Source organism: Chlamydotis macqueenii, chromosome 23, assembly GCF_036417535.1.
Source record: "Chlamydotis macqueenii isolate bChlMac1 chromosome 23, bChlMac1.mat, whole genome shotgun sequence".
In the NCBI taxonomy this organism is placed as follows: Eukaryota; Metazoa; Chordata; class Aves; order Otidiformes; family Otididae; genus Chlamydotis; species Chlamydotis macqueenii.
This window is the reverse complement of record NC_141578.1, coordinates 2,581,697-2,593,832: the sequence shown is the minus strand read 5'-3', so window position 1 is coordinate 2,593,832 and position 12,136 is coordinate 2,581,697. Positions and strand designations below refer to the sequence as shown.

The window sequence follows — 12,136 nt, the reverse complement described above, 5'->3', positions numbered from 1 at the left end:
GAAGGACCAGCTCTGCCCTTGCACAGCCCCATCCTGCACCCCTCCCCACGCCCCGGGACCCTCCGGGGTGTCACAGCCACGGGGACGCAGCCGGCCGGCGTCCGGCGCTCACAGGACAAGCGGGCCGGTCGCTCGGTATGGCGGTGGCGTTGGCGGTGCTGCAGGCAGCCGCCTGCTCGCGGGCGACCCGGGAGAGGGAAAGCAGCCAGGCAGCAAGATGAGACAAGGCCCTGCCTTCGCCCGGAGCTGCCAGGCAAGCCTCCCACCCAGGGGCATGGAGGATGGGCAGGCCTTGTGTTTACTCCTCCAAAAAAGAGACCTTCCTCCCGAAAACAAAACCCTTTGTGTGCAAATGCAGCCGTCTGGCAGGTTTCTTTATATACAGGAAACTTTGAACCTGAGGGCCTGGGCTGGTTTCATTTTGAGGTGAGTTTTTCGGTTCTTGGTGGTATTTAGAAACTGAGCTGCGTTCCAAATTCAGAGGCTGTGTTTTCACATAGCTGCTGAGCAGGGCAGCCATGTCCAGGGCTTCCTCCTCTCCCTGCCGTGCAGGCTTGGACTGAGCCGGCGTCGCCATCCTGCTCCCTTGTCTCTGGGAGAGCTTTGCCCAGCCAAGGAGGGTTTGGGGGTGCCCATGGTGGGGAGGCTGAACCCCCTGAGCAGCAGCTGAAAACTCTGTGACCATTGTGGGACCAGAAAGGGTCAGATGCAGAAGTCCCCCCACAACCTGTGCACGGCACAGCGGATGCAGGAACCCGCTGCTCCAACGCGAGGCTTAGCCGGGCTGCTCCTGCCAGCTTCTTGCGAGAGGACCAAAAACATGAACTTCAGGCCTTGTTTTCAGCTGGGACTGCAGGAGATAGGAGCCCTCACGCTCACTGCCCTGGCTCTTGCACCTCTTCCTGCCGCATCCATCAAGATGGGAGAGGGGGTGCCTTGGGAGCTGCTCCCACGGTCCCAGCTTTCCTCCGAACGCCCTGGCAAGACCCTTCTCCGTGCCCCTAGGGACCTGCTGGCCGCCCACTCACCAGGTGAGGATAAATGCCATCCTTGTCACAACAACCCCACGTGACGCTGCAGGCTTGGGGAAGAGCAGCTGGAAAGCTGCCCAGCAGAAAGGGACCTGGGGGTGCTGGTCGACAGCCAGCTGAACACGAGCCAGCAGTGTGCCCGGGTGGCCAAGAAGGCCAACAGCATCCTGGCTTGTGTCAGGAACAGTGTGGTCAGCAGGAGTAGGGCAGTGACCGTGCCCCTGTGCTCGGCACTGCAGAGGCTGCACCTCGAATACTGCGTGCAGTTTTGGGCCCCTCAGCAGAAGAAGGACGTTGAGTAGCTGGAGCACGTCCAGAGAAGGGGAATTAAGCTGGTGAGGAGTCTGGAGAACAAGTCTGATGAGAAGCAGCTGAGGGAACTGGGGTTGTTTAGTGTGGAGAAGAGGAGGCTGAGGGGAGACCTCATTGCTCTCTACAACTGCCTGAAAGGAGGTTGTAGGGAGGCGGGTGTTGATCTCTTCTCCCAAATAACTTGTGATAGGATGAGAGGAAATGGCCTCAAGCTGTGGCAGGGGAGGTTTAGATTGGATATTAGGAAACACTTCTCTACTGACAGAGTGGTCAGGCACTGGAACAGGCTGCCAAAGGAAGTGGTGGAGTCACCATCCCTGGAGGGGTTCAAGGAACGTGTAAATGTGACACTTCAGGACATGGTTTTGTAGGCATGGTGGTGTTAGCTTGATGGTTGGACTTGATGAACTTGGAGGTCTTTTCTAACCTTAAAAGATTCTATGATTCTGTGATTCTATGATCTGGACAAGCTCTTGGTTTGCCCTGCACCTCCTGAGCCAACTCACCGGCTCCTCTCCATCTCCCCCTTGATGAGGGACCAGGATGCTCTCACTCCAGGGTGGTGACTGGTGTGATGGGGCTCATGGCAGCAAAGCCTTTAGCAATCACAGCCCACAGACACCCTCAGGGCTGGAGTGTGGGTCTGGGTGTCTGCGCTGGCTCCATCACAGCCTTGGAGCCCTCCCTGTCTCCCTTTGCAACAGTGGCACCAAGGGATGCTCGTCATCACAGGGTGCCCCCAGCACCTAGTCTGGCTCCACGGCACGTGGTGCAAACCCAGGCGAGGTGCGGGGAGGTGTGAGCCATGCATGGCCTGCGTCATGGCACGCGTCTCCCACCCTCCCTGTCACAGGGCTGCAGGAGACATCTCCATCCAGCTGATCCCTCCTCCCTGGCATCCTGCAGCTGAGGTGCTGGGCGAGCCCAGGCGGGCCTTCCCGCAGGACCAGCCCAGACTTGAGCGTCAGGGCCGTGCACAAGCCCTGTGCACGGGAGTGAACGGCGAGCGAGTGTGAATGCGCCAAGTCCACACCGCACACGCCAGGCTCGTGGGGACGGGCTGTGGACCACGCCAGGGATGCCCACCAGAAGAGGTACGGGTCCCACTCCTTGCTCCCCTCTCTCTTCCCAGCCGTGTGGTTGAAGCCAGGATGCGCGTGGTGGGGAAAGGAGCGTGGAGCCTCCTGTGCTTTGGCACGGCGCGGGCAAACCCCATCCCGTGGCCCCCGGGGCGGGTGGCAGGGGATGGGCAGCTTCTGCGCAAGGCTGTGCCAGAAGCAGAGGGTGGCATTACGTGGGGGGGATCTCATGCCCACGCTCCCCAGCACGGCGAGGCACGGGTGGGCACCGGGAGCTGCTTGGTGGCTAATTCTTGGCTACATGAGCATGGATCCCAGCGGCACCGGGCACCTTCTCTGTCAGCCTGCGCTGGCACTGCATCCCAGGGTGGGAGCAGAGTGCTGCAGGGCTCACAGGCTGTTGGCAATGGGGTGGGGGGCTTTGGGGGGCCATGCAGGTGCTGCCCTAGCACTGCTTTCAGTAGATGCGTGGGGCAGGCACTCTCCGGGCTGTCAGCCCTCCTCACCCGGTGCCTCTTGCCCTGGCCAGGGGAAGGGGAGTCCTGTGCTCGGCCCCGGGGGCAGCACCCACACCCTGGGGAGGCAGAGCAGGTCTGCCCGGCTCTGCCGGCTTCGGGTGTGCTCTGAGTCACCCGCAGCCCTGCGCTTCCCAGGTCTGCAGCCGCCTGGTTCGCACCCGCAGGCAGCTTGGGCGCTGCTGCCAGGTCTCCAGCAGCAAGTGCGAGGAGCGCAGAGCATCACCCCAGCGCGGGAGTCACTCCTGCACCTCCTGGCCTTCTCGCAGCCGGACCACCCGGCAGGTCTGCCCTGCAGAAGGGGTGATGTCCCCACCACCTGCCTGCCCTTCTCTCTCTGCAAAATGGGAAGAGTTCCAAATTTTAAAGGCGTGGGGCAGGAGGCAGGCAGCGGCGCTGGCAGGGCTCCATGTGGAAATGATTAAACACTCGCAAGGGGTTGAAGGAAGAGCATCCCAGCGCTCTGGGGTTTAAGGTTGGAGAGCGGTGGCGTGTGAACCTTGCAAAGAGCAAGGTCCCAGTGGCACCTGTGTCCTCCGCGGGCTTTGCCCCGGGCACAGCCTGTTCCCCTTGTTCCTCCCTCGCAGCCCCGCAGCACCCAGGGGTGTCAGAGGGTAGAAGTTGTGGCCTGGGGCAGTTCACAGCGCTGGTGGGCACAAGCAGAGACAGGGACCAGAGGGACAGGGACTGGAGGGACAGGGATCTGAGGGATGTTGGTGCCAGGCTGAGGCAGGACAGGAGCCCCAGATCTGCTCCCAGCCCCATCCCAGTGGCACCAGAGCCCCATATCACAGGGCCCCTGGGCAACATGTGGTCCCAGGGGACCAGGTTGGATGCAAGGGGTCCTGCCCCAGGACGGATGGCAGAGCTCCCACAGGGACAGCAGGGCTGCCCGTCCAGACATGGGTACCAGCTGTGCCCTCTCTGGGTGCCAGACTGTGTCCCTCGTGGAGTGGCAGTATCTTTGCCCGCATGCTGTCCCCTGGTAGCAGTGTGCGGGGACCCTCCTGGGCTTTGCGTGCGCCCAGCCTCAGGAGCACTGCCCACCAGCTGTCACCACACACAGACCCTGTGGCACTGGGAACGCTCAGCTGCTGCAGGCACCCGCTCTGCTGCCCACCCTGCTCATCCTCACCCCAGCTGGTGCTGCCCTGGGAGGTCCCCTGCTCCCCCCAGGTGTGGAGGACCATGCTCAGGTCTGGGAGATGCCTCAGTGGGGACAAGCCCTGTGCCACCAGCTCGACACCCAGGGCACCTGTAGTAAAAGCCAGTGCATGGAGCACAAAGGCAAACTGGGGGCGGGCTCTGCTCTGGTCTGAGGTGGGCACTGCCCGGGAGGACTGCCCGGAGCCTTTGCCAGACAGGGCCTTTGCCACTGCACTGTGGTGATGGTCAGCATAGGCAAGACCTGACGCCACAATGATGGGCATGCTGTCTGAGGTCCCCTTTCCCATCTCTGCTCCACCGGGGCCCAGGGCAAGGACGACCTCCCAGCCTGAGGCTCTCCCCCTTGCCGGAGGTGGTGGCTTGGCTGCACGGTCCTGGCCGTGCCACCCCAGCTCTGGCCAGCATAGCTTTCTATGATCGGCGGGGCGTCCCCCATCCCCCTGCTCCTTGCAGCAGCCTTTGCTGCTTCACGGAAAATGTGATGACTCGGCAGCCCCTGAGTTTCCAGGCCTGGTTCCAGCTACTGGGTGGAGAAAGCTTCTGTAGTTTTTTTTGGGTCTGGCACAGCCAAAGGCTTCACTGTCAGGGGGACCGGAGAGGAGATCTGGCAAAGCCAGCTGAAGGCAGGCTCTGTCTCTGTCCCTGCCTGTGGTGGCACGGTGTCACCATGGTGGCCATGGGGCGGGCAGCGCTGGCATATAATGAGCAGCTTCTTCTGTCCAGTATGGGAGGCTGCTGAGCCCCGTGGCGCCAGGGACAGGGCCTGGGTTTGGCTCCCACCAGCGCTTTGGGCTGTTTCCACCGCAGGCACAGCCCCAAGTCCCTGAGCTCAGGGACCACAACTGCCAGGTCCCCAGGTTTAAATCAGTGGGGTTCCTACGGACGCGTCCCCACGGCCAGTGGAGTGCCAGCTCTGTGTGCCCTGTGACTGGCCCCCGGCAGCATATGGAGGCTGGGAAAGCCACTGGGTCCGTTCCCAGAGGTCAGTCACAGCGTGGCAGGCAGCAAGGCGTGGTGCCAAGCCGTCCTCCCCATCCTGTCCTTGTGCTGGGCAGGGAGGTCACCTCTCCTCCCGGGTGGGGAGTGCAGGGCAGTGGCACAGCGTGGCAGCGGGCTCCAGGGGTGTGGGGACACCGTGTTCCAGGAATCCCTGTTCCACTCCCCAGCCCAGACACCAGGGAGGGCAGGACAGACCCTTTAGTCCTTGGGCTAGGAGAATGCCTGGAGAAACGACCTTGGTAGTGGAGTTGTACCCTCGCACAGGGCTGTGGCACCAGAAGTTATTTTCCAACATGGTCCTGAGGTACTGCATCCCACCTGCTTCGGTTGCAACTCCATCCCACTGAGCCAAGGTGGCCGGAGGTGGAGATGACCAGCTTTGCAGAGAGGCTGGTGACAGAAGCGCTGGGGGCTGCAGGTAGGCAGGTGTAGCGAGCATGTGCGGGCTCAGCTTGCTCCCCAGCGAGGCAGGGCAGACGCCTTCTCGCAGACTCGGCCCAGCTGGAGTTTCCCAGGACTCCAGTGAGTGGGTTTGCCCTCTTGCTGGCCTGGAGCTGCTCTTTGGTGTGCTTTGAAGCTAGAGGAGCCCCATCTTGACTCTGGAAAAATCTCCTATGTGTGCCAGCGCAGTGGACATTGCCTCCAGTCACCTGCCTCAGACACTGGGGGATGCAAAATCTCTTTGCAGGCTTTTCCTTGATAACCAAGGGTCTCTCCTGCCCCATCCCCCTGGATCACAATTCCCAGTCCACCACGGCCCATCCCAACCTCCAGCCCCTGCTTCATTAGCCAGGGACTCCTCCAATTCAGCTCTGCCCACTCTTTGGGGACACCACACGGTCCCACCTGCCCCTGGCCTCCCCTGCCTGCTCTACCTCTGCCCCAGCCATCCCGACCTCCAGGCTGCTGACGGCAGCGAACAGCCCCATGCTCCCCATCCCATGCGGGGGTCATCTCTCCTCGTGCTGCTGTGGCAGGGCATGTTGCCTGACAGCCTGCGCCCCGCCACAGACCCGCATGGGGACATCCACCGAGAGCCTCTTTGCGAATGTGTTTGGGGAGCGGCCAGCTGTAACCTCCCGGATCCTGCCCTGGGCCCCCGGGAAAACCTGGCAAGCCCTCGCTGCAGCGGGGAGCTCCAGCCTCCTCCCAGCTGGCTGCAGCCGCCCAGCTCTGGAAAAGGGCCTTTTAAAACAGTCCCCAGCCCACCGGAGACGGCAGCAGCCAGCCCCAAACCTCCCACCTCAGCTCATGGAGCGGGACTCCCTCCCGATCCCTCTAAGTGGCCGGAGGATGTCACCTCCAGCATCCAAGAGCACCTGCCCTGCGCTGGTCTCCTCGGGGACAGCAGTGTCCGGCAGCAGGGAGGGGTGTCCCTGGCTGTCTGCGGCACTGTTGATGGGTCAGCCCCATCACCCCAGGTGCTGGTGGACCTCAGTCCCAAGTCCCTGTCAGAGGATGCCTAAGAGCCAGGGCTTTTACCCTGGGCCTCCATTACTTGGGGAGATGCACCACTGCATTTTTGACATTCAGGCCTCCCCAGAGCTGCCAGTATTAAGGTTTTAAAAAAAAAAATTGCCTGCACTAGAGCCAAGAGACTGTCTTCTGCTCCCAGCCCGATCTCCATGTCCAGGGTGCAGGGGGAGGGCAGGCCTGGGGACAGAGTGGCTCGAAGGGTCTCCCTCCGGTTGTTGAGCTGTGCCTCTGCCGGGAGGACGTGAGTTGTTAGCAGGGGAGCCCAAGGTGACAAATAAGCCCTCACTGCTGGGCTGAGCAGCAGAGCCCGGGCTCCTTTACCCTCAGCCCACTCCAGGCAGGGGCCTGGTCCTCTGCAGAGACGTGACCGTAACCACGGACCCGGACTCCTGGCACCAGTTCCATTTGGAATTAACTGTCCCCTGTGCAAAGGGAAGAGGACTCGTGCTCTGTCCCCTTTCCCAGCTGGCTCCATCAGCCCGGGGGTTGGAGGGGGTTGTCAGAGGTTTGGGGGATGGACCTGGGGTTGGAGATGGATCCTAGACCAGGGCCCTTGTGTCCCCTTCTCTTCTCAATTACGTACAGGGGCTGGGGCTTTCCCGTGGTTTTGCCCTGGCACTGGGCGCCGCTGTGTCTGTCACAGGTCCCACCTGACAAACCTCTGAGTTTTTTGGGGAGGGAATTGGCTGTTTTGGGGCCAGCTGGGGGATGTGTCTCACCCTGACAGCTCGGTGGCTCACAGAGCAGAGCTTGAATAGCCCCCGTTGGTGGCCGCGCTGGCTACTGGGACAGACTCCCACGGCCACACAGGCTGCGTTGGCTTCCGGAATAGATGCATCACTGAACCTCTTCCAGCGCTGTCCCAGATCTCCAGCGCTGATGTGAAGCCAATGGCATCTCCGCTCTGAATCAGAGCTGGCATCCCGCCACGCGTTGCACAGACACAGCCCAGCACCACGCATCGCGCGGCCCTGCACGCGGCTGGGGGGGGCACAGCGTGCTCCCCACGGCAGCCCCGCAGAGTCCGACCCCGACAACACACAAGCAGACAGGGCACAGCTCAGACCCACACGGCCCCTCAAATGGGCAAAGCGCGGTCCAGGCACCTTTGCTGCCTTGGGATGCGGTGCACAGGAACCTCTCACAATGTGCACAGCCCGCCCCCCCAGCTCCGTGCCGTGCGTATCACACAGAGGCACGTCTCCCCACCTCACGCAGCACGACCAAACCTCCCATTCCCCGTCGGCACCCCGTGCAGAAATCCATGCACGCAGGGCTAAAGGGTGCAGCTGGGTGCAGCGACAGCCGCAAGGTGCACAGGACCCACACTCACGACAACGCTCCCTCGGGCGTCCGAGCCCAGCTGCCGGAGGCTGCGGGACACCCTCCCTTCCTTTGCTGGGGGCTGGTTTGGGCACTCCCTTCCAGCTCAGAGCCGCCATCTGTCCTGTCCTGTCTCCTCCCCTCTCCTCCCCTCTCAGCACCAACTCCCACAACTCTGCAGAACTCCTGCTGATGGCCAGACCGGGTTCCAGCCCTGCAGAGATCCAGCCACAGCCAGAGCCCCCCAGCCAACCCCCCAGCAAGCAGCTCTCTGGCCGCGGCACGCACACGCTGGTGCAAGGACAGCTGCAGAGCCACCGCTGAGGGACACAGATCCACAGGAAAAATAGCAAACGCACGCAGCGAGAGGCACATACAGACACACTGGACTTCTCCCAGCTCTGCTCCTGCCCGAGGACAGCTGGCAGGGCTGATGTGCAAGGCGCTGGCATGCAACGCCCGTCCCCACTGATGTCATCCTGTCACCAGCGCTCGGAAAGCATGTGGGGACGCATGCTGTGGGACAAGGGGCTGGCTGGGGACAGCCGCTGCTAAGAAGCTACCCACCCCCTGCAACTTGTCACCCCTGTAATCCACAGCCACCCTGGTCCCGATGAGACCACCGCCGCTGCTGCCGCTGCTCGTCCTGTGGGTGCCGCAGCTCCTGGGAACGCTGGCAGAGGTAAGCCCTTGTCTCCTCAACCCCTCGTTTGTCCGTGCAGGCTTTTGGATCCACGTTCGCTGGCAGCAAGGAGCTTTGCGTAGTCCTGCTCCGCTGAGGAATGACGGCATGTTTCTGGGCTGCCTCTCCAGCCAGGCAGCTGCACCAAATTAGCGACGTTTGCAATTACAAGCTGGCTCTCTCCTCCGCTTCCCCCTCCCTCGCCATGCCCTCTCGCCCCAGTGCCTGGGATGGGAGAGTGTTACTGCTGCCATGGCTGCACGGCTCCTTGGCCCAGGAATTGTCTGGCTGCTGTTCCCAGGGGTCCGGAGCCCCTTCGCTCCCCTCCGCATGCACACTCCCGAAAGCGCCGCAGTTGGTGGGGGAGCCAGAAATGAGTCAGCCAGCAGAGCCAAGGGGGAAATAACTAAAGAAAGATGGTTGCTTCTCTGTGGCTTGTTGTGGGACAGGGAGTGGGCAGAGATATTTCCTTTAATGTGGAGGGACCTAGCCTCAACCTAAGCAGGGCACACCCTGCTTGCTAGCAGACTGTGGGGAGACGGGTGTCCTGCAAGCGTGCTCAGCACCCGCTGCGGTGTGGAGGGTGCTGGATGCTCCGGAGCTCGCAGGCCAAGCCCTCGCTTTGCAGCCTGTGGAGGACGGCAGCTGAACTGGGGTCTGGGGTTCCTCTGCCTCCCCTCCCCTTCATTGTGGGAAGCAAGGGAGCCTGTAGAGGGAAGAGATTGCCAGGGCCTGTCCGGAGCTCCCTCCCTCCCCACATCTTCCCCTTGTGCCCTGCATGATTTGGTGGGATGTTTTCCCCTGCGGGCATGGCCCCATGTTGGTCTGCAGTCCCAGTCCACAAAAAGCCAGGGCAGCCCACCAACTGCATCTGGGGGGAGCGCCAGGTGAGCAGGGACCTGGGCTGTCCTGGGAAAAGGGGTCACGGTCCCCAGAGGGCTGCAGCCCCCAGATGCCCTGGCTCAGTGGAACCTGTGCCCGGCCAGCCTGACCCCCGGCCTGGCACAAAGCCCCTCTTCCTCAGCTCAGACCCCCTCGCCTTGCCCCTGTCTCACTTGACACCTTCAATCCCCCAGGGCGAGGGATGCAACCGCACAGCACGGGCAGGGTTGGAGGGACAGGATGCACCCAGTGACAGAGGTAAGTTAAAGCGGAGGTCCCCAGGCTGTGGAGGGTGGTCTTGGTGCCTGGGAGCAGTGAGATGAGCAGATGTGCTGGGCCAGGACACTCGGAGTTAAGAGTAGCTTTGTAAATGCTCTGCTTAAGACTTCACTGCAGGCTGCAGGTGGTGACCAGGGAAGGGGAGGGAGTCAGCCCCATCCCCTTGCAGCAACCAGCCTCGTGGTGGGCAGTGCGAGAGACAAACATGGCTCCAAACTCTCTCCTCCCCACGGACCATCGAGTGGGCTCAGCAGCCACGCAGCCATAGGAGCCCTGCACCGAGCCCCTGCCGCTGGCTGGGCAGCATCCTGCTCCGTGGGGCAGCCCCATGGCTGTGCCGAGCTGGCTGGAGAGCGGCACAGCCACGCTCGCCCTGCAGCCAGCAAACGCTGCCCTGCGCCTGGAGCCAGCGCGATGCCCGCATGGCACTGGTCCATGCCGGTGAAAACCCTCCCAGATGATCTGCAGGCACCAGTCAGGGCATGGGATGTACCTGGAAGTGGCTGGCTCTGATGTGGTTAGTGGAGCTTATCTACGGGGACGTCAGCAGCGTTGTGATCATGGGCCTCAGGGCTGGAGGACGCCTCCGGCCCATTTTAGGTACTGGTGCACTTGTACTGCAGAGGTGAGGAAGATGATTGCCAAGTGAGAGATGGAGGTAAGCGATGCAGTCTGTTGGAAATCTGAGAGGAGCAAACAAACATGGGTGGAGAACTTGTACCTTCAGGAGATAAGAGAGAGCCCGCAGTGAAAAACCATCCCTGCTTGAACTCTGCACAGGGCATGATCCCGCGGGCTGTCTTGAGGAGGTCAGCCGTGCCCAGCGCTCCTCGAGCCGCTGCCACTGGGTCTCTGCTGACAGCAAGGGAGCCCAGGGCAGCTGGCCGGGTGTAGACACCTGACCCAGGGACACCCAGCCACAGCCAGATACCCCTTCCCGAGCAGCTTGTTCCCAGCTCTGCACCTGAACTGCTCAGGGATGGCACTGAGAAGGCCTTTCCTGGGGGGACTCTGTGCTCCCCCCTTTGTGTCCGTCTAACTTCCCCAGTTCCCTTTGCACCCATTTGCTGAGCGAAGCTCTCAGCATCACAGCAAGGCTCCAAACGACAGCTTGTGTGAAACAGAAGTTGTGTGTAGTTCTCCAGCTCTCCAGCTTTATGGGACGGCCACACGCAACGCCTGAGCAGTCCCAAAGCTGCCCCTGCCTCTGGGACTCTTCTGCCATGTGAAGGCAGCCCCCGGGCGGAGCGCTGGGGCAATCGCTCTGCTTGTTTAAAGCTTTCTTGCCCTGCCAGATGGCATGTAAGCCTGTTAGGACATGTTGCACATCATAAATTTGAAGTGCTAATTGTTCCACAAATGTCTTGTTAGCACTAGAGCTGCTCTGGTGTTCCCCAAAGGCAATAGGGAGTTCATCGCTGACAGCAAGGCTGGGGATGGGGAGTGCGTGACGGTCTGCTGGGGGAGGCACAGGGAGGCAGAGATGGAGCCGGCAAGGGTGGTGTCGCCAGCTTGGTCCCAACAGACAGGCTCTGTCTGCCTCCCGTTTGCGTAGGTGGTTCCTGAGCAACTCTAAGGGCAGAGATTCGATACAGTTTTGGCCACTGACCCACCAATTAGGCAAAGCCCCGTGTGCCACTTCCTTGTCCACAGATGCTGTCCGTCTGGATGCCACAGCACCAGCCCCGTAGCCGCAGCCTGCTGACCTCGCCGCTGCAGCAGGGCCAGGGCAGGGACACACCTCTGCAAGGGGTTGTGCAAATCTGGCCGCACACGTCCTCCGTGCACGCAGTGTCCTGCTCTTCCCATCTCATCTCTGCGCTGAGCAGGGCAAAGCGCGGTGGAGGTGCTGAGGTCCCAGGACAGGAACATCCCCTGCCCCATCCCCAGCACCCCTCTGAGAAGAGAATGGGTTGAGGTCCCAGGACAGGAACATCCCCTGCCGCATCCCCTGCCCCGCTGTCTGCTCTGTCCTGGCGACATTGGGGAGTCAGTGCCTGGACCCCTCCGAAGCAGCCTTTACCTTCTCCTCTGCCAGAGCCCACACAGAGACAAAGACTGTTGCAGGGAGCTTACCGGCCCCACTGCCATACCCACCCTGCTCCCTCACTGGCCATGTCTTGCTTCTGCAAGTTGGACCCAGAGCCCTTCAACATCTTTTTGGAGGGCCCAAACCAACCAAGGAAATACTGTAAGGTACTACAAGGTGTAACACTGTAAGAAATGGATTATATCCACTTAGGGTGACTTTTCTGCCATAAACCGGAGGTTGTCAAGGCAAAGCATGTCATGGCCTGAAGCCTTCTGGTCTTTCTCCAACAGAGGAGATGCTCCTAAGCATGGAGCATCTCTTCTGTATGGTGCCTTTGATCCCACTCCTTGGTGTTTTCT

At 61.5% G+C, this 12,136-nt stretch overlaps 1 protein-coding gene across 3 annotated transcripts in view; it reads left to right on the top strand.

The window, feature by feature from the left end:
* The first annotated feature begins 8,119 nt into the window (after positions 1-8,119).
* Positions 8,120-12,136, top strand: part of LOC104486801 (receptor-type tyrosine-protein phosphatase V-like) — a 32,860-nt gene continuing 28,843 nt past the window's right edge. For all 3 annotated transcript variants that reach the window (XM_086765851.1, XM_086765850.1, XM_086765852.1), the window contains exons 1-2: positions 8,120-8,584; positions 9,661-9,724. In XM_086765851.1, the coding sequence (XP_086621977.1) occupies positions 8,516-8,584; positions 9,661-9,724 (133 nt within the window). In that variant the 5' untranslated portion in view covers positions 8,120-8,515. The remainder of the gene's footprint in view (positions 8,585-9,660; positions 9,725-12,136) is intronic.